Source organism: Galleria mellonella, unplaced genomic scaffold (assembly GCF_026898425.1).
Source record: "Galleria mellonella isolate WM207_F2 unplaced genomic scaffold, CSIRO_AGI_GalMel_v1 utg200, whole genome shotgun sequence".
In the NCBI taxonomy this organism is placed as follows: domain Eukaryota; kingdom Metazoa; phylum Arthropoda; class Insecta; order Lepidoptera; family Pyralidae; genus Galleria; species Galleria mellonella.
In genome coordinates, this window is record NW_026442034.1 from 438,840 (window position 1) to 464,669 (window position 25,830).

Genomic DNA, 25,830 nt, shown 5'->3' on the forward strand with positions numbered 1-25,830 from the left:
AAATTCGATAATCAATTTAATATAAAATACCAAAATACGTTAACATATAATTAAATTGAATTTAAAGAAAAGTTCAGTTCGAATAATAGGCTAAATCTGATTATTGAAATATCTACCCTTCGGTGACATAATCTATGATGTTATTAGAGAAAGAATAGAAAGAAAAGAAAAAAAGGGAGAGCCGGCAGATCGGCGGGCGCGCGGGAGTCGCTTTTTAGGAATTGCGCAGAAAAGAAAAAAAAAGAAAAAAAAAGATGGCGCGGGAGTCGTGTTTTAGGAACTGCGCAATAAAATAAAAAAAATAATGGGGATATAGATCTAGGAGGGACCGGATCGATGAAGGGGTTTGAGATCTTAGTGTATCACTATCGATTAAGTGTGTGAAATTAATCAATAGAAGACTGGAGAATCCGGTGAGCTTGTTCCATTTATTACTACGTAGTTAGATTTTTGACTGTGATCACAGGCAAAGTCTATACTTAATATTTTTCCCAACAACTATTAAAATACGTATTTAGTCGAGTCCATATACCTTTAGGTAATGCGTATATCGTTAAATGCAATCACATTTGAACAAAGTTTACATCAATATAATTTACGTACTTACGTTATTCTACTCATATACAAAATCCAATTATATGGTCGTTTGATAGAACTTCATCAATTAGATTCAATGTTCTAATTGTCCAGTTTTGGAAAATACTTATTGAATCAACTATTGAACTATTACAATACTAACTAGTTTCATATCTAGTTATTATAAAGTATTTATTTATTGAGGATAATAGACTAAAGTGACTATGGTCTGGTCTCATTGCTGGGGAAACAGCCATTGATGAGAGAGAGGGGTTATTGAGTGGCGACCCTGTGAATGCAAGTGCGGTGTGGGCTACCTCCATTGTTTGGAGTGACTGTTTTATGTGTATTGTGGGGCCGTTCCTTGTGTCAGTCGGTAGAAATTGCCTGTGTTCAGTCGTGGGTTGGTGATGGTTGAGACGATGATGATGATGAAATATTTGTATTTATTACACTACTACAGTGTTGGTTTAGAATATCTATTCATACTTAACGCTTCATGGTGAAGTGTTTTCATACCATTACTCGGTCGACCAGACTAATGATTCTTAGTCTATATTTGATTATCCATGACTACATGTGGGGATTTGTTTTACACCAGATGTACAAAGAGACAGCTTAACTGTTGCAAGTGATATTATGTGAATGTAATACTTTTAATACATTATTAATTGTGTTACTAGATAAATTCATGTGACTGTGGGGTGTTTATGGTAAACAAGCCTGTATTGTTTAAATAGATATTTTGTCTTGATTTATTATAAACTTTAATATTGATTTTGTTGTAGTAAGCAAGCTGATAATAACAATTCTGTGTGTATTACTGATTACTAATAATATTTAATTATGCTGATATTATAGGTGTGGATTTATTTCCTAATGGTAATAAAAGTACTAAAAGATTCTCTGACTATAGTTACTCTTAACTAGGTATGAGGTTCAGTATAAAATTGGTACTGTATGACACTTGTGAAGCTATGTATTTTACTCATATTTAGAAAGGAAGTTGTCCTGGCGATAAGGTTTGTATGTGTGTTGTTTGTTCATGTTATATTGACTAGACAAGTTCAGACAGGGTTAATATTAGTGAATATTTACTGGATTTATATTTAATATACATGTTTTGAATATTTTATGGGAATAGTATGGAGATATACAAGTAGTAAAATATAATATTAGTATTTTATAAATTTCATTATCGAGTTAGTTGTATATGTTGGGCTGTATCCAAGGAGATATGAACCTATTAATATCAAGTTAGGACAATTACTTTAAATATTAATAAAGCAAACACTAACACTGATTATTCACTTCTTTAATAAATTTACATTAGAGGTTGGAAATCAAATAGATAGCATATTGGGAAAATCTTCACCACACATGTATTTGAGGAATGTTCTTGATAATTAGTACTGTATGTATATATTATTGCAAGTACAATTGCAATGGGAATGTTAAGCTTCTAATCTTCTGTTCATTCTTGAATTTGAGGGTAAGCTTGGCTACTGATATGAATATAAAACTGCAGCATTACTGGATACTATTAATTATTTCTGGTGTAAACCATGATTATTTATGTCACTGATAATTTAGTTATATATTACGGTTGATATATGATGATTTTATATTTAATTATATTAAACAAATACAAATAAACAAACTTGCTAGTATTTGTTACGTTGACAGTTGTGATAGATAATCAAAATTCAATTCGATACATCAATACGTCATTCAATACGTCATTGAAGTGACAGACGTCAAACAAAAGGGAGGTGAATCACGTTATGATTCTATATCTAAGTCTATAGAAAAATTTATATAATTTTCTATTATTTTATAATAACTGTAGGGGAAATATTAGAATTATTTATATAAGAAAACATACTTAAATGATATGATAATTATTTAAAGACCTAATTTCTTAGGGAATTAATCATGATGATTTAAAACTTGTTTATCTGAGAAATCCTCTTAATAAATAGGTTTTACTAAGACACTAAAAGGAAGTAGATATAGTATAACTATAGTACAGCTACAATAATTGTATGGGACTTACTGTCCTTTCTATACAAATATATATTTAATCTATATCTTTCACATTATAATTATGCAATATATTGCCTCTACTACTACAACATACACAAATAGGACTTATTGTCCTTCCTATATACCTATATATAATAATTGACCTGGCACTTTAATGTGTAATTTATCAGTACTGATGACAACAACCAATTAGGACTTATAGTCCTCTTTATAAAGCTACATAATTATTTAATCTGATTATTTCACAATGTGATTAATCAAACCTCTACAAATATTACAAAAGATCTCTATTACTCTCAACACAATAATAGCTTGTTGGACTTAGTGTCCTCAAACTTATAGAAAACCCAACTGGTTATTTCACGAGACGTTGTTAACTTGTGATTAATCAGTGTCTTTTAAAGGACTTATAGTTCCTTTAGATATATCTCTCTGAATAAATAATTGGTTAATTCACAATGTGGTTAATCAACAATAATATTATATATAATTGACTGGACTTATAGTTCATTCAATAGCACTCATTACTTTTAGTAGCTCTCGACCTATGGGTTGGACTACTCGTTCTTAGGCTCTGGCCTAATCAACAGATGTAACTTGAACCTTGAGTATTCTTGGTATTAAGTAAATAATATTAAATTGACAATGCTATGTTATGATATAGCAATTATCAACATTATATGGCTTGGCCAATTCCAGGGTGTGGAAGGTATCCCCTATCACACAAATCTTCATCTCTATCGGACTGTCATCACAGGTGATCTCTATGTCGCCATATAGGACTGAAAGGGTCATCGCCCATGAGTAAGCTCTCGTGTCGGAGTGATCCTGGGATTTCAGTTCCGATCCGTTTGCCTCTGGCAAACACTAATTTATACCGGAAGCATCGTGGGGCTGGTGGAGCCACTGTAATGTTGAAGTAAATGTACTTATGTTTGGTTTGGAACTGAGAATACTCATTCCCTTATTACCATCAGAGTTCATTAATAAATACCCTTCCCTACCTTTAAGGAGAAAGAGTTATAGATAGTTGGAAAGTCTTCCACTGGTCCGGGCGTGTGAGTGGCCCGACCGCTCCCCCATTTTTTTTTATTATTACAGTTATACTGTAATTTACTATTAAAATAACATAACTTCCTAGTTACATGAATTATGAGTATAATTCATTAATTATTCTTAATCCTTAAAGCTTTATCAATTATCTTCATTATTTAACTCCTATCATATACCAATTAAAGAACCTTTTGGTTATTACACACACAACGGGTCCTACATTTCTAGACGATCACACATTTATTTATTTGGCCAAATGATCAAGTGTTCTATTATAAGATCTGTTCAATATTATGTATTTATTGTAAGGGTTTATATGATTCATAGGTTGTTTGGGGTGTATAAGACAATATAGGTATGGGGTTATATTGAGAGTGTTAGACCATTCTTTAGGGTAGATTTTCATTATATTTTCATAGATTTCATTAGGTAAAGCCTTCGTAGGCTTTTCTTAGGCTTTGTAGGTTTTCCATGTGTAGGTTAGTTTAGAGGGTAATTATTATAAGGGGTGCAAAGGGGGGGGACCATCACAACATTTTTACAACAATTTAAAACGTGGTTATTGTGACATAACGATAATAGTTGGACATATAGTATTGCAAAGTTTTTTGTAGTTATTAATATTTTCTTCAATATTGTAGAACATACTTTTGTTCTATCACCAATAGTTTCCGCAGCGCACGCGACGAAATATATTTCATAGCATTTTTTTACACCTTAAGTTACGTTACTAAAGTTTTAGTAAGGATCACTCAATCTTTTCTAGCAATAAATATAGCCTATGTTACTCAGGGTGAATGTAGCTTTCTAATGATGAGAGAACTTTTGAAATCGGCAAAGTAGTTTTTGAGTTTATTCATTACAAACATACACACAAAAATACAAATCTTTCCTCTTCATAATATTAGTGTAGATATTGAAAATATTTCATAACGTTATTTGGTACTTAGTTAATACATTACCTAAGTACACAAAGCTCTGTGTGGTTGGACAGCTGTCAAACTATAATGACCACAAAGGCCGATACGGGCTCAACATGACAGCCCTTTTAAGGACTCTTTGGAACATCCAAAGTATCAACCGCCCATTATAAGAGGTTATAGACAAATCGCTGTAACCCTATATTGTCATTGTGTGATAATATACGGTGCGCTCAATCGTTGCCCATTTTTAAAAACTTAGTTAAAGCCCACTACCTATCCTTATAATCACTTAGTCCTACGTATTTCTAGTTTTATGTGTGTTGTATATATGTGTATTAATATGGTATATTTGTATGTATTTATGCGTATATATGTATATGTATGTATATATATTTATATGTGTATGTGTATGTATATATATGTATATGTTTGGTTGTATGTGTTTATTTATGTATGTATATGTATATGACTATGCTGTCACAGATATAATTTTTTACAAATCTATCTTTTTTAACGCGCCACCTACCTACTTATGCTTTAATTCTTTCTACCCAAAAGTTGTCTGGAAGAGATTGCTTAGCAATAAGACCGCCTTTTGTACTACACTACACGTATTGAAAATTGTTTTAACAAATCATGTTATGTTGGTGCAATAAAGTGTTAAATAAATAAAAATAAATAAATAATATTATGTATTTAATAACTTGTAATTAATATAGTATTATATTATTATTTTATTATTATTTCAGCCGTTATTTATTCACTGCTAGATATAAACCTTTTCCATAAGGGGAGTTTTGCCAGTTGCCACGCTCGGCAGGCGGGTTGGCAACCGCATTTAGACTTTTAGAGATGTTTTTAGAGGGACGCTGCTGTCCATCGTTCGTCCTCCCTTAGTCGCCTCTTGTGATTTACAAGTAAGTTATTATTTTTTTAACAAAAATAGGATTTTAAATATTCCCAATCGCGACCTAACGTGATGTTATTATAGGTAAATAGTACGTACACTAGTGATGATCAGTTACCATTAGACCAGCCGCATGCTCGTTTGCCCCCTATGTTATAAACAAATTAAAAAAACCCGATTTTTATTGTCGACGTTTCGACGTGGGCGCCCAGGAGATGCATCCTCTCTTTACTAACCATCACTGGCTCCCAACCAGCGTTAAGTAACAACACAAGTATGGTTACCATTTCTTTTTTAATTAAGTTAAAAGATATTTATATCCAAGCATGTATCCAATCCATTTGTTGTCCGGAGAACTGAGGCATTCCTTATTCAGCGTACAAGCTGAGCCATATATTCATAGGTCAAATGTTGTTAAAATAAACATTTAAATAAATAAATATTTTATTTGAATCTCAAACATGAACATGAAACATGGATCATAATTATGTTTTGATTGTATTTTAATTAACGGTTGGCGAGGCATTGTGTGTTTATCCGACTCTTAAGGAAAGGAGGGTACAATTTCGGATGTATATTTGTACAGTCTGATTTTGTATTAAATTATATTGTGAAATATTTGTTCAATGTATGTGTAAATAAATAAATAAATATAAATATAATAAAACATACAGTAATAGTAACAATTATTTTGAACTAGCGACCCGCCCCGGCTTCGCACGGGTGCACATTACATCACATCACATTTGAAACCTCTATATTTATCAGTGTTTCTCTACAATATTATACATGTATTATACATATAAACCTTCCTCTTGAATCACTCTATTTACTAAAAAAAACCGCTTCAAAATCCGTTGTGTAGTTTTAAAGATTTAAGCATATATAGCGACGGACAGACAGCGACAGCGACTTTGTTTTATACTATGTTTTTAATACACAATCGGGACTTAACGTGATGTAAAAGCCTATACAGACAAATAGTACCTACATACTTGCTTCTTTATTGCCGACGTTTCGACGTGGATTACACCACGTCGTGATCACGACAGAACTAAAGTAAATGGCGTCTTTATCGCGTAGTCTCTTCGGCTACCTTCACAGTGTCACTATTATTATCTAGAGCTACCCTAAGCATACGATTCCGTACCAAACACCAGGCGTTTAGATAGACTATAGTTAGTTAGTCAGGTGGTACAGACATAACTTGTTTTTATTATTACCGGTACAAATATGACGCCCTCTAGTATCGGGAGTTTCCAGGCCACCTTCGCTGACGTGGCTCGCGCAAAACGAATGTAGGTTCGGCTGCATGCTGCCGACATCAGCCAATCGATAGCCAGAACTGCCGCGGTCACTCCAATAATTGTGCACACGCGTCACCGGACAACAATTTTCATGTAAATTGTAAAAATTCAACCGGCCAGTTTCGGCGTCCATTCAACTAGAGGAATAAGCAAATTTATATGATATGTCCGGTGCAGTTGCGCTGCGAGCCACGGCTTATTATACTGTGTAATAATAGAATATACAGTAGGTTTTACTCTACCTACTTTTGTTGCCTGGAATTTATTTGTTTACGCTTTATTGGACCACATAAATCTACACTAATATTAAAAAGAGGAAAGATTTGTATTTTTGTGTAAATGTTTGTAATGAATACACTCAGAAACTACTTTGCCTATTTCCAAAATTCTTTCATCATTAGAAAGCTACATTCACTCTGAGTAACATTATATTTATTGCTAGAAAAGATTAGGGATCCTTACTGAAACTTTAGTAACGTAACTGTAAGGTGTAAAAAATGCTATAAGTTATCTTTAGCCGCGTGCGTTGCGGAAACTATTGGTGATAGAACAAAAGTATGTTCTACAATATTGAAGAAAATATCAATAACTACAAAAAACTTCGCGACACTCTATGTCCAACTATTATCGTTATGTTACAATAACCACTTTTTAAAATGTTGTAAAAATGTCTACCCGTGCGAAGCCGGGACGGGTCGCTAGTAATATATAAAATAAAAACGTATCCCACAAAAAAGACTTAAATTGAGGCAAAACCAGGTATTTTGGTTTGATAACCGATTCTGATATTACATTTTTGAAACACGTCTGGAGGTATATGTTTACAGATAAAAAAAAAAACAGAATTTTGCAAATCAATTAACAACCGACGGTTATATGGTAACAAACATAAAAAAAACAACAGTATTGAGAACTTACATTTCGAAATTGATTGATAAGTTATTTCACATAGAAAAGTATTTATACATATTATAAAACCAAATTTTACGGATTGGGCATGTAATATTAGATAGATAGATAGATAATATTTATTACCAGTAATAAAACTAAAATAAAAATCAACAATAAAAAGAAAAAAACAATTAATTATTAGCCGTATGGGTCCCGATAAGTGGGCAAAGACCACTCAGTGGGTGCCTACTGATAAATGTAATGTAATATAAATTGGATTCTCTTTTCTTCGTTTAGATAGATAGATAGATAGATACTCTTTATTGTTTCCTCCAAAAGATTACAATAGTAAACTTATTACAAATATAAACAATTACAAGAAATAATCACAATGAGAAAACAATGGGCGACCTTATCGCTAAGAGCGAACTCTTCCAGGCAACCTTTGGATGGAGAGGAGTAAGTTTCTCATTTGGGCCATTGTGCGTGTGAATCACGGCTAGTACAGCCAGTCCAGCTCCGCTCTGAAGCACAGAAGCATCCTGGGATATTCACAGGCCTTACGGAGCGACCTCACCGTTCCAAAGATTTCTATACGTTGAAAGGCTACAGCTTCACAATCCAGGATTACGTGAACAGCCGTTTCTTTGGCGTCAAACAAGAACGGTCATGTCTATTGGCGACGGTTTGTTTCAGTTTGAAGGGTGGGATATGACAGTGAATTTACAGGTTACAGAGGAATAACACCTGAGTCCTTAGGAATGGCAACGCATGGGGTGTATCATGGGCGAAACAGTATACTCTGTTATGCCCATGGTACTGCTCATGTCTATAGGCGACGGTTACCATTTTCCATCAAGTGGGCCATCAGTTTGTTTTCCATTCTAAGTTGTATAAAAAAAACAAAGCAGCTACGACATAGAAGGCTGTCTATGTCTACTGATAATTGCTACTATTGATAAAAACGAAAAGAGAACTAAAAACCTGTTACTTTACGTTTGACATGACACAGATACACACTTCTCCTAACGAAGATACGTCACAGCTGCGAGCAGTGACACTCGCCGCATCATTAAGACGAGCCTGTAATTAGAGGCCCTAATGAACTCATATTTACTCCATGTCTAATTAATATAGTTAGAGCGCGCTTATGCCGAGTACGGATTTAATTAGTTGACGTTTAAACATTAGACCTTCTGGTTTATTGTATGTTGCTGCTGAAAATCGGTGCTGTATACTGGATGGAAGGGACAGGTTTTTTTTAATGGATGATAATGGAATGGTAACCCCACCCGCGCTATCGGTATACACCGGCTGGTCACCAGTGAGGGATGATAGGTGAGTATGAAGCGGGTCAGTTAGCCCATCGTGACGAATTCAACAAGAATTTTTCACGATGGTTTCCAGAAGGAACCACGTGGAGGTCGACCTAATATGGCCGTATGTGGCTTCTATTCTCAGATATGGTATCTTAATATGGGGCAACTCTGTAGATGCAGCAAGAGCTTTTATTGCCCAAAAAAAATGTATTCGTTCCATATGTAGAATATCTCAGAGAACAAGCTGTAAACCAAGCTTTAAAACATTAAAAATATTACCAGTGCCTAGTATGTATATATATGGATTATGTATATTTGTAAAAACGCACCCATATTTATTTGAAGTTAACTGTAACGTAATTGATAACTATCGTAGAAGATTCCCAGATAAACTGGTGCTGCGCGCAATGTCAACAACATTGTATAGTGACAGCTGTTATCCAATGGCAATACGGGTATACAATAAGTTACCTTCAGAAATAAAGGATCTTCCGATAGAGAGATTTAGATCAAACTTATTTCACTTTCTTTTGGAAAAGTGCTATTATACAGTTATTGAATATTTAAATGACAAAAAATGTAATAAAAGATGTAATGTATTAAAAATTACTTAAAATATAAACAATAAGTTTATTGATAATTTGACATAGAGAATAATGTAATTTGGAAAATGTTTGGACTTATAATTGCAATATGTAATGTAGACTTAAAACCATTTTAACATTTGCATACCTCTGCGGGGTGCTGCATGTTATGTGCCTGTATATGTATGTAACGTCTTATTGTACCATGTAGCAAGCAAAAAAAAAAAAAAAACGGATATGTGCATAGGGGCTATGCATAATAGCAATGGGGCTGTCGAACTCCATTGCTAACAATCTAGATTATTCTCCCACCAAAAATGCACCATAGCCGTATAATTAACGATTCTGAGTTTTGACGCCGCGCAATGTATTTGAAATTTTACGATCCACACGACGCACGATACCTATGTATATACATAGCTCGGCGAATGGCGCTTCTTCGTGGTTAGTTTCATACGCTTGTGGCTTTGATCTCACATTTTGCGCTGATTCCGCGCATCCTGGTAGAATTTTAATACGAATATTACATTGCTGTTTTTTGTATTTCATAGTATTTCACTATAGAATAATATTATTTCTTTATATTACGACATAATATTATAGATTACATTATTTTAAATGAAAAAAAAAAACAGAAAAAATATTTGAAATTTTCCCGAAAGAATTTCGACTAGTTTTCAATTCAGAATAATAGTCTGATTTCACTAATTTATTTTTTGTCAATCTGTGCTTTGTATCCCGTATAGGACAGTAAAAGATTTGCAGACTTTGTTGACGTTGACTTGAAGTATTTAGGAATATTTTTGAAAGTTTTTATACTATTCAGATGACAAGTATACGGCCTGCCTGATGGTAAGCAGTACTGTAGTCTATATCATAAGAAACCGCGTCGGATCCTTCGCTATTTACACAAGGGAGATTTCGTACGAAACTCGTTTGCTTGGGTACCTTTGTCACATTTATATTTCAACTGTAAAGCAGTTGTGTTTGCTGCGTTTCGGTTTGAAAAGTGGGATATGACAGTAACTTTACAGGGTGCAGAGGCATAACATCTTAGTCATTAGAAATTATATATATATATATATATATATATATATATATATATATATATATATATATATATATATATATATATATATATATATATATATATGTATATATATATATAATTATTCATTAATAGATTGTTAACCCGTTTTACACAATCTATTACAAAATTTAGTAAATCTTATATATTATTAGTTTTTTTTTTATTCTAAATTATTATCAATTTCTTTTAATGGTTACACAGGTATTATTTTCATATAATGTGTTTTTCTAAAAAAATGTTTTATTAAATTCTGAGCATTATTATTGACAATGTTGCTGTAGTTTTCAATAGTATTTGTTTGTTTAATTTTGTTTATATTTGTTTAATTTTGTTTAATTTAGTACTGTCTAATTTTGTATTTCGTATACTTATATTTTATTTTGTGCAAATTCTAGTGGCTACCAAATTACTATTTAAGTATATAATTATGTATTATTTTTGCTGTTTATTTGCTTTAAATAAATAAATAAATTATGCACAACCAAATCCGCTAGATAGAAATATTATGCTATACCTTACGCAGACATATATAAACAAACACCTGTATAAGTAGAGTGTAATGCTTTATACTATGAGTATAAAACAAGTTTTATGGACAGCTTACACTGTAATAAGTGGAATAATATATTTTTTATTATATACCTTTTGACGTAAGATGGCGCTACCTTCACGAGCAATAGCAGAAGTAGTATTTATTATACTTACATTTATTTAGGTATCTAATAATATTGTTATAAATATAATAGTTCATTTTTATTCATGACCTCTTAGCGGCTTAACGACTTGATCAATTATATTGAAATTTGGGGTACACATAGTTTATGGAATGGACATAAGCTACAAATATTTGTTATTTATTCATCATCATGCAGACGAAGCCATGTTGTATATCATCATCATCACATGTACCACAAGAAGGAGCACCACAGTACCAGCTCCTTCCTTTAGACCGGCAGTTCGAATTGTTGACGATCGGCGCCTTACTGTCCGACTCGACCTATTGAATCTGCGTAGAGATATTGCATCTCTGTACATCTTCTACCGAAATTATCATGGGCAGTGCTCTGAGGAATTGTTCAGATTGATACTTGCTGCTGATTTTCGCCATTGTACAACTCACCATAAACTAAAATTTCATCCCAACCATCTGGACGAGTAGCGGACTTCTACCGTGCGTTTTTCAAGGCACTTTCTTCCACGCACAACCACTCTTGAATCAATTTCCAGCAACAGTATTTCCGAACCGATACGTCAACATAACCTTCAAGAAAAGAGTATATTCCTTTTTAAAAGGCCGGCAGCACACCTGCAATGCCGTTGGTGTTGTCACTTACCATCAGATGAGCCGCATGCTCGTTTGCCCCCTGTGTTGTAAAAAAAACATATCAAACGTTGACTGTCCTGTGTTGAACTTAAATATTCTCTCTTACCAATAGTTGCCTTTTGTGATATTTGCTTTTGGTGATATTTTTAGAGGCATGTTGCTGCCCATACCTCGACAATTAAATTTCTTTAGTCGCCTCTTACGACACCCACGGGAAAGCAAGGGGTGGCCCATTCTAAGCTGGGACAATACGGCCTTGTTACACAGTTAGGCATCAGTCACACGCAGTCAAAGATATCATTGTCCATTATTTCAGCCATTCATTACTGAAAATATGCTTTGCCCTAAACAGAGCGAGGGGCAAGGGTTGAGGTAGATGATATTTAGATTCTGGGTGACTGTATCATTAAGTCGGCCATTCATCGATAATAAAAACATACCAACGAATGAACCATGCAAAAATACATATCCCATTGTTATATACAAACCTATTCTTTAAAATCCGAGAATATTAATGGCATTATGAATTCGCGTCCGACCCGTATCACCGTAGCATTTGGCCGATGTTTTTTTCTCTATTCCCATCGTTTTTATTCCATTCCAAAGCAAAAATCGTTCATCATTAATCTTATTCAAACCCAGCGTTCTATTAAAATGATTTCGCATTTAAAACGGCACGGGATTCAATAGAAATGAAAACGTATAGCCAGCGCTTTGATTAATTAAAGAACACTGTGCTTTGGAGAGGACTGTTTTTGTGACATTCCAAGTGTATTCAGGCCTTCGATAAACATCAATCAAACAATCAGCCTTTAAATGGCAGGAGAAAGTAAACAAATAGATAAATAGACGAGACTTGCACGATCTAATTTTGCCATCTCCCATCTAACAGCGAATTACTTGTTGATTACCAGGAATTCAGCCTTACGTCGTAGAAGTTCTACATATAAGCACTTTCGTTTCTAATGCGAAATGCTAAGGAATGCTCTTCCCTTCCTGCTTCTGTGTTTCTTGAGAAATACAATCTGGGTATCTTTTTTTTTTTATACTACTTAAAATGGCAAACAAGCTGACGGCCCACCAGATGGAAAGTGGTAACCGTCGCCTATAGACATGAGCAGTACTATGAACATAACAGACTATACTGTTTCGCCCATGATACCCATCCATGCGTTGCCGTTCCTGAGGACTCAGGTGTTATTCCTCTGTACCCTGTAAATTCACTGCCATATTCTACCCTTCAAATTGAAACACAGCCATGCAGACACTACTGCTTTACAGTTGAAACATGAATAGGACAGAGGTGCCTAAGCAATCGACTTTTGTACAAAGTCTCTGATAAGTTTATTTGCTATTCTAAGTATCATATTTTTCTGTTCACCAGGGAAGCCTTACCGAACGGCACACTGTGGCTGGGAGCGTTCTCAGCAGCCCAGTACCGTAGCGACGTTCACGCCGCTGTGTACCGCTGCCGCGCCGCCAGCACCGTCGGGGCCATACTCTCCAGGGATATGAGGCTTGAGGCTGGTGAGTGATGGAATACTACGAGCAGTACGTGACGATTAAAAATGTATTGTTCATGCCAGAAGAAACCGTCTGCATACGTTCCACTCGATCTACCACCAAGCGGCTGTACTTGCGTGTGGTATGTGGTATAAGGTATAACATTTTAGTCCTTAAAAGTGGTAACGTAAGACGTAGCATGGACGTTACAGTGTAATCCATGGTGCTGTGAAGTTGATGTTTATATATAAATCCATCAAGTAGGTGTCCACCAAGTGGCTAATTTGCCATATAATCCTTTTCTAATATTATAAAAATGAAATTGAGTTTGTTTGTTACCTATTAGCACCTTAACGTTTTAACCAATGACTATGAAATTTTATATTGATTATATGATATGGAGAAGATAGGATACTTTTTATTTCAATCTGTGAATATATTCCAATCGCGCAAACATAGTCGCGGGTAAATGCTAGTCATAATATATACATTATATATATATATATATATATATATATATTCGTACAGCACTCATGCTATCTGAAGGCTGGAAGAGATCTCTTTCAGAGCTAGATCTACTCTTGTAATACTCTCTTACAATGTTTGAACTGTATTACCTATATAATTTACAAATACAATAAAGAATATATATGAATATATGTAACTATGTGCTAATACCTAATACGTGGGCCAGTAATATTGCAGCAGAGAGAGGCTGGCGCTGCGGCGGACGTTGCGGTATACCGCTGCGCCGTGCCATCCGTAGACGAGCCAGAATTAGCTGGCAAACTTCTAACATAGATTACGCTTTATGATATATCTAAAGATAGTAAATATATTCGCATAATGACAGTAGATTATTATTTATATTTTGGCGGACTATTTTTTTATGTCAAAGCAAACCGCGCTATTTTCCAGTGTTGCTAGTAATTAGATTAAAAATTTCCCAGATCAGGTGGATTTGTTATATTTCAATTTGGAACTATGTATTAATAATGATTAATTGATATTTGGCTGTGTGGTCCCGGAATGGAATAGGCCACCATTTTTTTCCGTAGGTATCGTAAGAGATGACTATAGAAGGACGAGGAATGGGTAACAGCGTCTCTCTTAGAACATCTTTGAAGCATAACTGAAGTTGCTAATCTGCCTGGCCACCGTGGCAACTATAGGCAAAATCTCCCAAGGGGGAGGCTTATGCATTAGACATTTAAAAACTATTATAATGACAATATGACGAGACAAATTAAAAATACATCAAAGAAACTAGAAAACAAATGCAGTAGTTTTAATTTCTCTATCAGTTTAGAACCAATATGTGTACTGACAATTTGAAGAACTTGGGAATTTATATTAAATAGAATTTATCGAACATATACAGCGTATATAGGAAAAAAATAAATTGGAATCTGCGAAGCAATATAAAAATATTAAACAGATTTCTCCATAAAATTAATCTCCGACACCTCTTAGGAAATTCCCGTCACGGCAAAATGCCCGTAATCTCGGCTCTATCGGAATTCGGCGAAGATGAGAATCTTTCGCTGTCAATGCTGTCACGGATTATGTAACAGATACGACACTCCATTAGATTTATTAAATTAAACTCTTACTTTTACCACGTGAGGATGTTTTTTTTTTCTAGAGTCTAATGTTTCTAGATTGCCTGTGTTATAGATAAAAACCGAAAAGAATAGGTTATGCGATTATACAGAAACAAATAGGTATTATTATTAATCATGTTCGGTGTAGGTTGATTACCGTAGCGCCATCTATGGCTTAATATATTAAATTTAAGCATATTAATAATTAATTATCTTCATACATGTTCCTAGTGTGCATTTATGTGGACTAACTAGATTTTATTCGAGACTTAGTCTACGGGGCCAGGATACGTTTATTGTCCGAAAAGAAAAGTAGCCTAAAATTTTATAATTGTTGGCTGAATAGTTTAGGTTTAGACTTTCACGTATCTATTAGTAAAAATACTTGTAGAACTACTACGAACTTTTCATTGTTACCTCTAATTCTTACCCAATGGAGACTGTATCCTGAATCGAGACCTCTACCGAAGAAAATCGATATACGATTTTCTTCAGTAGATATTATTTCTGGTTTACGTATTTTTATCACGTATTTTGATACATACTTACTAGTCATTTCGCGACGTCGCCCTCGTGAACCTGTTACTTTCCGTTTTCGTGGAAATTTCTTTTCTTACTGAAATATCTTTAAATACTTTAGCACTAAATGAAAATAACCGTGTTTTGTTGGAATTATTACAGAAATATTTTCTTTTAATTTCGTTAAATTTTAATTAGTAACAAATTGAAGTAGACAGTCATATTCAGTGATCATTATTACACAAAAAAATCATCATGCATAATATACAATCCTTAATGTAATGTAATGTAATGTCAATAATCATTAATATCAAAGTTAATACTTTAATACACTATAAATATACTAAAAAAGAGACTTCCAATAGAAAGGTTTTAATGTAAAATATAATACTTACTCTATAGGTAATAGGTAAAATAGTACAGTCTGCCCTATCTACATCGTTATTTATTCTTTTCACTTTTCACCCTCTGTCCAATCTGATGTCAGGAAATCCCTCGTTCCATTAGAGCCCTTTTTGTATCAATAAGCACTAAAGAAAGTTTTTGGTCTTTGTCAATATGGACTCGCCTACGTTTTATTTTATTATCAAAATGTACAGAGTGTACAGCGCTTTTGTTCTTTAAATTGAATTTTCATCTACTAAAAATAAAAGTATATATAATTTACTAGCTATACCCGTGATTTAGTCTGTGTGATTATGGAAATTAATTCGTAAAACAATGTAACTGTTTGGATCTTTAGGGGACTTTTTTAATACCTAAAAATTTATTACAATACTAGTGAATGGGAAAGACAGAATTTTCCAAAATATATAGTCTATATTATCTTTTTTTTATACAAAACCGTCGCCTATAGAGATGAGCAGTACCATGGACATAACAGAGTATACTGTTTCGCCCATGATACCCCCCATGCGTTGCCATTCCTGAGGGCTCAGGTATTATTTCTCTGTACCCAGTAAGTTCACGCCATATCCCACCCTTCAAACCGAAATACAGCCATGCAAACACAACTGCTTCACGGTTGAAACACGAATGGGACAGAGGTACCCAAGCAATTGACTTTTGTCACTTTATTACAGATATATTATATTAAAATATAGATTTCTAAGCATAACAATATATTCATATTATGATCACTTAATCCATTTTAGAATCTCTCTATGATACTGAACGTATTATGGGGGAGGGATTGTTAGTAAGTAATGCGGACTACCAGTTCTATAGCTAGCAATATACGCTATCAGGTCGACCTCTACATGGTCCCCTCTGGTAACCATTGTACTGTATTCCAGGTGTATTCATTACGATGAGCTAACTGACTTGCCTTTTCATTCTCAGCTATCTCACTGGTGCCTCGTTAGCATATACCGTAAGCGCTGGCAGAGTTACCATTCCATTATCATCCATAAAAAAAATGAATATGTTCGTGGCCATAGGCGACGATTACCACTCTGTTGATGGTAGGAAAAAGTATTGATATAACAGTAGGTAGTGTGCAAATAAACTTGTTCTTTTTGCGATCGTTAGCCTAGTGTGACATCGTCAACATTATTTACTTACGTGATTGCGTCCAGCGAAAGAATTGAATAAGCGGCCTCCGGCTGTGAGCGCGACGCGACGTGACCTGTATGTTTATATTCAATCTACGGACCCGTGGGCCGTGTGACGAGCATGTCAACTGGGAACAGGCAAGAATGAACATGTACCCGCATCTCAGAAGGTTTTTTTCGCAGCCAACTAAAATATATTGCAATTGGGAAATGAGACTTTGTATTTATTTTCTTATAGAACTTGGATTGGCAAATGATATCACGGTTCACTGATGGAAAGTTTTAATCATCGTTTATAGATATGGACAGCACCATGAAACCTGCTTCTAGAGAGGAAAGTGGAAAGGAACAAGTAGAACTAGCTCTATGCTCATAATACCTCTTAGGCGTAGTCATTCCTGAGATCAAAGGGTTTAAATTTCCGAATCCTAAAATTTCATTACCATATCCCATACTTGAAACTATAATAATAATAATAAACTTTATTATTACAGGCTACAATGGTATAATTTGTTAGTAACATAATCTTAGCCTAATGTTAGTACATCTTACAATGAAATAAATAAATAAAAGAAATAGTAATAATAAACAAATTTGGTCACCGCTGAAGCATCCAATTTGAGATACCAAAATAGTGACCAATGTAAAGGCAATCTAACCTGCTTTCCATTAAATTCATACTATTAAATTATTATTTCTTGTAGAAATAATAATAAATAAAAGTGTATACATTTAAGTAGATCATCAAGAATTGAAATTGTGGGTAATTCCCACATGTGGTAATATTCACAGATGTAGTTAGAGCTGAAGAACCAATTTTCTTTTCTAGTTGACCACTTGCTATCAGTTTTGGGTCAACCCCTACTGACCTAATATTGAATTCTTCTCTTTTACCCCCATTTTATTTCACTTACATGGACCCATCGCAGGTCGTAGTGTTCCCCGGGGGTCGATGTGATCACTTTGGGTATGATCAAGATAGAGGCATCTGTTGAATGCTGCACTTTGGGTGTAATATTTATCCAACGTGGTAGGGAAAAAGCTATTTTGACTAATAATTTAGTGTGTTTTGTTTGATTTCCTTCATTTTAGAGATTTCTTTTATGTCGCATAATAAGGCGTCAAATATATATTGTTAAGTTCAAACGAACTTTTGTCTTTTTTTTTAATTACTGTAAAACTATTACTTTAAATTTATAACTATATAATACATTTGAATATAGAACAATAAGAAAACGTATATTTTCCAGCACTTCTTTTTAGATAATTATATTTAAAATATTTAGAAAAATTTATATTACCTACCAGAATAGAGTTTTCTATTTTGAATTGCCAAACGTAGAAACCCTTAACGCCAAACTGAGTTGTCGGACAAACGCCGTCCACTTCTGACGCGATTTCCCAGTTCGCGTCCTTCTCAACATTACCAGAAAATCACTTATGTCGTGCCAATTCAAAATCGACTTTACTATGGCTCGGTAAAGTCTATTTTCCTACCTGCCGCCTAGACCCTTGACCTACCGTATTGACATTTCGAAAGGCGTAAGACGGGATCAATCTCTTCGTCGGCTGGAATGCAAATACGATTCTTTATGGAGAAGGTTCGAGGGACGCCGTAAACCTCCGAGATTGAGGTCCGCCGTCCGCAATATCCCCGCTTTGTGTTCGCGCGAAAAAGGTCCGTTAATGGAATCAGAAGAATTCACGCCAATACTCATCGATTCTTTACAGAGAATGCGCGATAGAATTTTTCTTTTTATGTGTCAAATGCGTTTGCATAGCTTTCGTGAAATTTGGCATTTAGTTTTATTACTAATAGCAGTGTTTTATGTGGCTCAAGTAGTTAAGTACTAATATTCTACTTTTCTTGTCATAATTTAGAGGTACTTTACAAAATATCTGTCACCAGTCCAAGCCTTTAGTTTTTTTTTGCCATTCTTAGTTGCCATTACGATTTTAAATTGTAGCACCTACTACAATATCTAAGACTACAATTGATTTCATAAATCTTATTAATTCGAGATTACCTACAGAAACAAATTGCTTAAATGTGAATTTAGTATCTAGCAATTCATATTTGAGTAGCGAACTACTTGGTAATGGATTATAACTTTATAACAGTCTATTGTTTGTAATCACAAGGCTTTGTTCCTTAAGTGGGCGTATTTACAAAGGAGAGTTTAGCGTCCCTGCGATATCCCTCTGAGCTGGCACTCGAGCGATGTTCGTATCAGCCAATTTGCCTCTTCAGCGGTATCTCAACCGCCTCTTCGACAGGCTTCTAGCGCATTCGCTTCGAAACAATGAAAACAGGACAAAAGCTAGTGAAACATGCCTTTAGGCAGTTTCACTATCTTTTCTTTTTTATTATTACACAATTTTTTTTAAGTGATATGGCCAGTTATGACGTAAAGGGCTTTAATTTTTTCCATCTATTTCTTCCATTTGCTTAAGCTAAAATCTTTGTGACCTTAGAAAGAGGGCATAGTTTTGATCTTTATTGCATTGTTGTGACTTTAGAATTGTAAATTGGTGCAGTAATTTTTCCTTCACAGGTCACATTTTACTCTCTTTTTCTGCATATGTGTCAAATTGTAGAGATGATATCATCTTTTACGTAGTCTATTCGTAATTTTGTTTATTTATTTTCCTGTCTTTACATCTATCCACTTTTATATCCAATACGTTCTCATTATATTGACATATGAAATCAATCGATTACTCTGCTTCTTTTCTCATTATTGTTATAACGTTATTCTTTCTATGTACTTGTTCTCCATCCTTAATGGTCATTATTTCGTTCGTTATTAATATTACATTGTATTACAATACGATCTTATTTGTAACAAATTAACTTGTGTTAACACTTAAAGTCGATACACTTCAAACAAAACTTGACAAATTCATATCAAACGCAAGTGTTTATTCTTGAGCGAATAAGGAATCTTTTTCGCAACAAGTGTTCGATATTTCACGTCGAATGTATTTGGATCAGCGTAGTTTTGTCGACGCTGGCGGTGCGGTGTTGCAAATCAAATAGAATGACGACATGACTCTTATATTTGTGTTCGGCGATTTATTGCGGAATGTTCTAAATTTATTTGACTGTACCAGACTTGTGGATCGATTGCTTATTTTGGAAGGCGATAACTTAGAGTGTTCGAAAGGCGACATACTGTGACAATTGAGCCTTATTAAAAAATAACAGACGAGCGATTTTTCAATGTTGACATCAGTAATTAAATTAATATAAAAAAAAAATATATACAGCGGATGCTTTTTTTTTTTTTTTTTATGCAATTTAGAATGGTAAATAAATTGATTCCGGTCCTCGCGTGAGTCGTCAGTTTACGAGTACATACTATGGACAGAACAAAGTATACTCTGTCGCCCATGATACCTTTCATGCATTGCCATTCCTGAAGTGTTATTTCTGCTTATGCATCCTGTAATTCATTATTGCTCGTTATAGTTGTTAAGTATTGCTAACTGTATCCCACAGCTTTGCGCATATGACTATTTATTATATCGTTTTTAGTATACTCTGTTATGTACTGCTCATGTCTATAGGCGATGGTTACCACTTTCCATCAGGTGGGCCATCAGCTTGTTTGCCATTCTAAATTGTATAAAACAAAACATTGTTTAGAGCGTTTAAGAGCCATTGTTACATAATATTCAATGAATTTTACAAACTTTATTTATTTATAACTTTATTTCATACAAAGATTCATCATCATGGTCATCATATCAGCCTTTAACTGTCCACTGCTGAGTATAAACCTGTCCCTTGAGGGAGTTTTTCCAGTATTTGCCATGCTTAGCAGGCGGATTGGCAACCTTGGTTAGGCTTTGGAGATGTTTTAAGAGGGACGATGTTGCCCATCCCTCGACTTCCCTTAGTCGCCTCTTTAGATACTCACGGGAAAGGAAGTAGTGGCTTATTCTATGTCGGAACCGACATGAAAAATACAAAGATTGCACATTGATAATTTATTTTGAATAAATATGTATAATTTTATACACCTTTTTTTTTTACAACACAGGGGGCAAACGAGCACGCGGCTCACCTGATGGTAAGTGACTACCGCCGCCCATGGTCACCCACAACACCTACGGCATTGCAGGTGTGCTGCCGGCCTTTTAAAAAGGAATATGCTCTTTTCTTGAAGGTTATGTTGTCGTATCGGTTCGGAAATACTGCTGCTGGAAGTTGATTCCAAAGAGTGGTTGTGCGTGGAAGAAAGTGCCTTGAAAAACGCACGGTGGAGGACCGCCACTCGTCCAGATGGTTGGGATGAAATTTTAGTTTATGGCGGGTTGTACGATGGTGAAAATCTGCAGCAGGTATCAATCCGAACAATTCTTCAGAGCACTCCCCATGATAAATTCGGTAGAAGATGCACAGAGATGCAACATCTCTACGCAGTTTCAGTGGGTCGAGCCGGACAGTAAGACGCCGATCGCCAACAATTCGAGCTGCCCGACTTTGAATGCGGTCTAACGGAAGGAGTTGGTACTGTGGCGCTCCTGCCCACAGGTGAGAACAGTATTCCATGTGTGGCCTCACTTGAGCTTTATATATAACCGAAGAGCTTAATTCTGTAAGAGTTCTCTTCCAGCAAACCTAAAGTGGAAAGAACTGAAAATTCTCTGTTATTTGAAATATTAATAGAATTACAAAGAATACAGAATATTTATTTATTTATAGCAAGGCAACAGATTACAAATTAATACATTTATAAAATAAATATTACATAAAACGGCATTAAATTTGCACTCCAACAACTGCTCTGCATAACATTCGATATTATATACATTAAAAGAATGACGACTATAAATTTAAAGTAACAAATCGGCAGCCTTAATGTAACATTGCAAGGACTGTTGGAAGATATCAAGCTCCTTGCATACATTGTTATATTTTCTGCACATGCGGATAATTGCATTGTGATACGATACATTATTATTACAAATCTACACTAATATTATAAAGAGGAAAACTTTGTTTATTTGGATGTCTAACTATTACGGTTAGGTCACAATAATCACTTTTCTTTCTAAAATTACGAATAACCACGCTGGTCGCCGTCTGGGTGGTATTTTCATACTCCAGTATTAATCCTTATCCAAATAAATCTATCGAGTTATTTCCAAAAATTGCATATTGCGATAACCAAGATCCACGCGGGCGAAGCCGCGGGCGAAAGCTAGTCGGTATATAAAATAATTTTTGTATTCTTTTATTACCTGTACAAAATGATGTTCTTTTTCCATTTTATTTTTTTCAATTGTGTAGACTTTAATAATATAATTGCAACGGAAAAAAGGTAAGTGATCCTCGTGAGTTAATGTCCTTATTATACGACATCACCTTGCAAAAGTTATATGTAAAACGGGTAGCAATAAGCTACAGCTGTGCGCATTACAGTGCCGCTTTCCGAGTAATTAACTTTCTGAGGGAGCACAGGCGAAAAAAGCCACCAGTTTTATATTCTAATATCGCTGGTTGGCTGAGTGGAACGCTAGCGACGCACATGTCGTGTCGTGTTTACTTTAGTTGAACACATGTGAATTTAGTTGCGATACGAAATGATATTATTTATTTATTTATTCTTTATTGTACAAAAATAAATTACAAACATATAATATTAAGCATATTCCTTTTTAAAAGGCCGCCAGCATACTTGCAATGCCGTTGGTGTTGTGGGTGATCATGGGCGGCGGTAGTTACTTACCATCGACACCCACGTGAAAGGAAAGGGTGACTCATTCCATGCTGGCATAGAATGCGCCACCCAATCCTGACGATACGGTAATAATAAATAATATTTAATTATTTTTTTTATACAACTTAGAATGGCAAACAAGCTGACGGCTCACCTAATGGAAAGTGATAACTGTCGCCTATAGACATGAGCAGTACCATGGACATAACAGAGTATGCTGTTTCGCCCATGATACCCCTCATGCGTTGCCATTCCTGAGGACCCAGGTGTTATTCCTCTGTACCCAGTAAATTCACGCCATATCCCACCCTTCAAACCGAAATACAGCTATGCAAACACAACTGCTTTACGGTTGAAATACGAATAGGACAGAGGTACCCAAGCAATCGACTTTTGTACAAAGTCTCAAATAATATTTAAGTATTTGATACTTGAATTTTGATTATGTTCAGTATACAGATTATATCTTAGTTTAATACCTACATGGAATCTTTTTATATGCTAATTTTTGCAAGTAAAACTACAAGATAAATCTTGCAAGATATATTTTATTCAAAAACACACGCTTCTTATGTGTAATACAAAACAAGCTAAAAAATAAAAGAAAATGTTGCCTCCGAAATTGTACCACATAATGTTAAGTCCACCTTTTACATTTTCTAACATTAGGTGTATTAAAGTTTAATAAAAAAAAATACTTATTTATTTATTTATTTATTCATTAGTACATATATGTGTACATGGCGGACTTAATGCTAAAAGCATTCTCTCCCAGTCAACCATAGGGAAGTGTCAGAATACTCGAATGCGGTACTAGTAATTATTGATATACATACACACTAAAAATGATTAATGAAAATTAACTATACCTATAGTAACTGTAATGCTTAATTGCCTATTTCATTATACTAATAAAAAAGATATTCAGTAATAATTTGTATTTAAAAGGGTTTACTTTCAGGATAATCTTAATCGTATTAATTTGTTAAAGTTGAAGGCGAATTTTTGTTTGAATTTTTAAATTATTACCGAGAGAGATTTGAAGAAGTAAATACATAATTTTATGTTATTAGAGATCGTCTTATTTAGACCATTGATATAGTTTATAAGTATAATTTTCGTCAGTATTTTTTTTTTACAAAAAGGTGGCAAACAAACATATAGCCCGTCTGATGGTAAACAGTATTACGGAATTATCAAAATAGCAAAATTAAAATACCAAATTTGCTTACTACTAGAATCCCTGATGGAGTACTTGGAGACATTAAAAGATTAAAAGAAAGAGACTAATGTTGTGAAGAACGTAATATTCCAAATGTCAACAAGTGTAAATACTTGAACAAAAAAAACATATATATATGAATTCATGGTAATTTCGACACAATTACGCTCTTACAGCATGAATAAGTCATTTAGCAAGTCGTCTACCTGAGCACCTCTATTCCATTCGTGTTTCTGCCGTGAAACAGCTATACTTGTATAAATGTATTGTAGTTTAAATGGTGATCATATATCACTAAAATTACAGGGTACAGTGACACAACACCTTAGACCTCAGGAATGGTAACGCATGAAGGGTGTCATGGCGAACAGTATACTCTGTTTTTTTTTTAATAAGTGATAATGGAATGGTAACTCCATGGTAACCCCACCCATGCTATCGGTATACACGGGCGGGGCACCAGTGAAGGATGTTAGGTGAGAATGAAGCAGGTCAGTTAGCCCATCGTGATGAATTCAACAAGAATTGTTCACGATGGTTTCCAGGGGGAACCACGTGGAGGTCGACCTAATAGGGCATATTGCTAACAATAGAGGTGTCAATCTCCATTCCTAATAATCCCTTTCCCCCCAGTATACTCTGTTATGTCCATAGTACTCATTCATGTCTATACATGACAGTTACAATTTTCTTATCAGATAGGCATTCAGATTGTTTGCCATTTTAATATGCATAAAAAAAATTTATGATATATGATGTAGTACTAAAGTGCATTCTGTTTTGTTGCCAATATTTACTATTATTATTATTATTTATAATAATGCATTCATGTGCACAATACAGAGTTGTTACAATTGTCTTATGTAGAATAAGTAAACGAACATTGTTTGGGTGTAGCAAATATATATTGATAGCTAGCTAATATACATTAAACTGTTTCATTACATTATAAATGGTAAAGATAACAGTTGTGAAAAAGCTACCGAATCCAATAATTATATCTTCGATAAGCTGACACTATCCTATAAGAGACCTTGAGTAGTGATTTGTAAAGGTACGATTATTCGGAAACATTTGCGGAATACAAAACGGATCAAACTTTTTGCACGAATCCCCAGTGTCCGGCGAAAGCTTAACCGGGAAAGCCGATTTCGATAAAAAGTTAAGCACCGCTCGAAAAGTAAACACCCTCGGACGGGACCAAGTTGGTAAAGTTAATAATACGACGGGTGAAACTTTTTGCGTAACACCCCATTAGTCGAAAACTGTTGGCATAATGGTTGGTAACCGAGGCAAATGTTTAAACAATTGACATGATATTGTTTGTTGGAACATAAATTACAATTAGTCACGGTATAGTTTCCATTTTATTCCTTTAAGAAAGAAAGAAAGAACAATAATTTATTTAGTAACATATACAAGACAAAACGCAGTATAGAACGAGCCCCCACTAGATGGAGTGACGACCTAAAATGCATTGTAGGGAGTCAGTAGATGCAGGTGGCTCAGGACCGTTCTTTATGACAGTCTATGAGGGAGGCTTATATGCAGCAGTGGACGGATAATGGCTGAAATGTTGATGACCACGATATACGGTATGTTTTATATCGTGGTCATAATGTTAGTGAGTGAGTGAGTGATGTGCCCAACAATGAAATTAAATAACAAGCAACAATTAGA

The 25,830-nt window shown here is 34.5% G+C and overlaps 1 protein-coding gene across 1 annotated transcript in view; it reads left to right on the plus strand.

The window, feature by feature from the left end:
- The window catches only part of LOC113519148 (cell adhesion molecule Dscam2-like), a 271,730-nt gene that overhangs the window by 174,533 nt on the left and 71,367 nt on the right, over positions 1 to 25,830 (plus strand). The window contains exon 4 of the mRNA XM_052894222.1: positions 13,405 to 13,547. Coding sequence (XP_052750182.1) covers positions 13,405 to 13,547 — 143 coding nt within the window. The remainder of the gene's footprint in view (positions 1 to 13,404; positions 13,548 to 25,830) is intronic.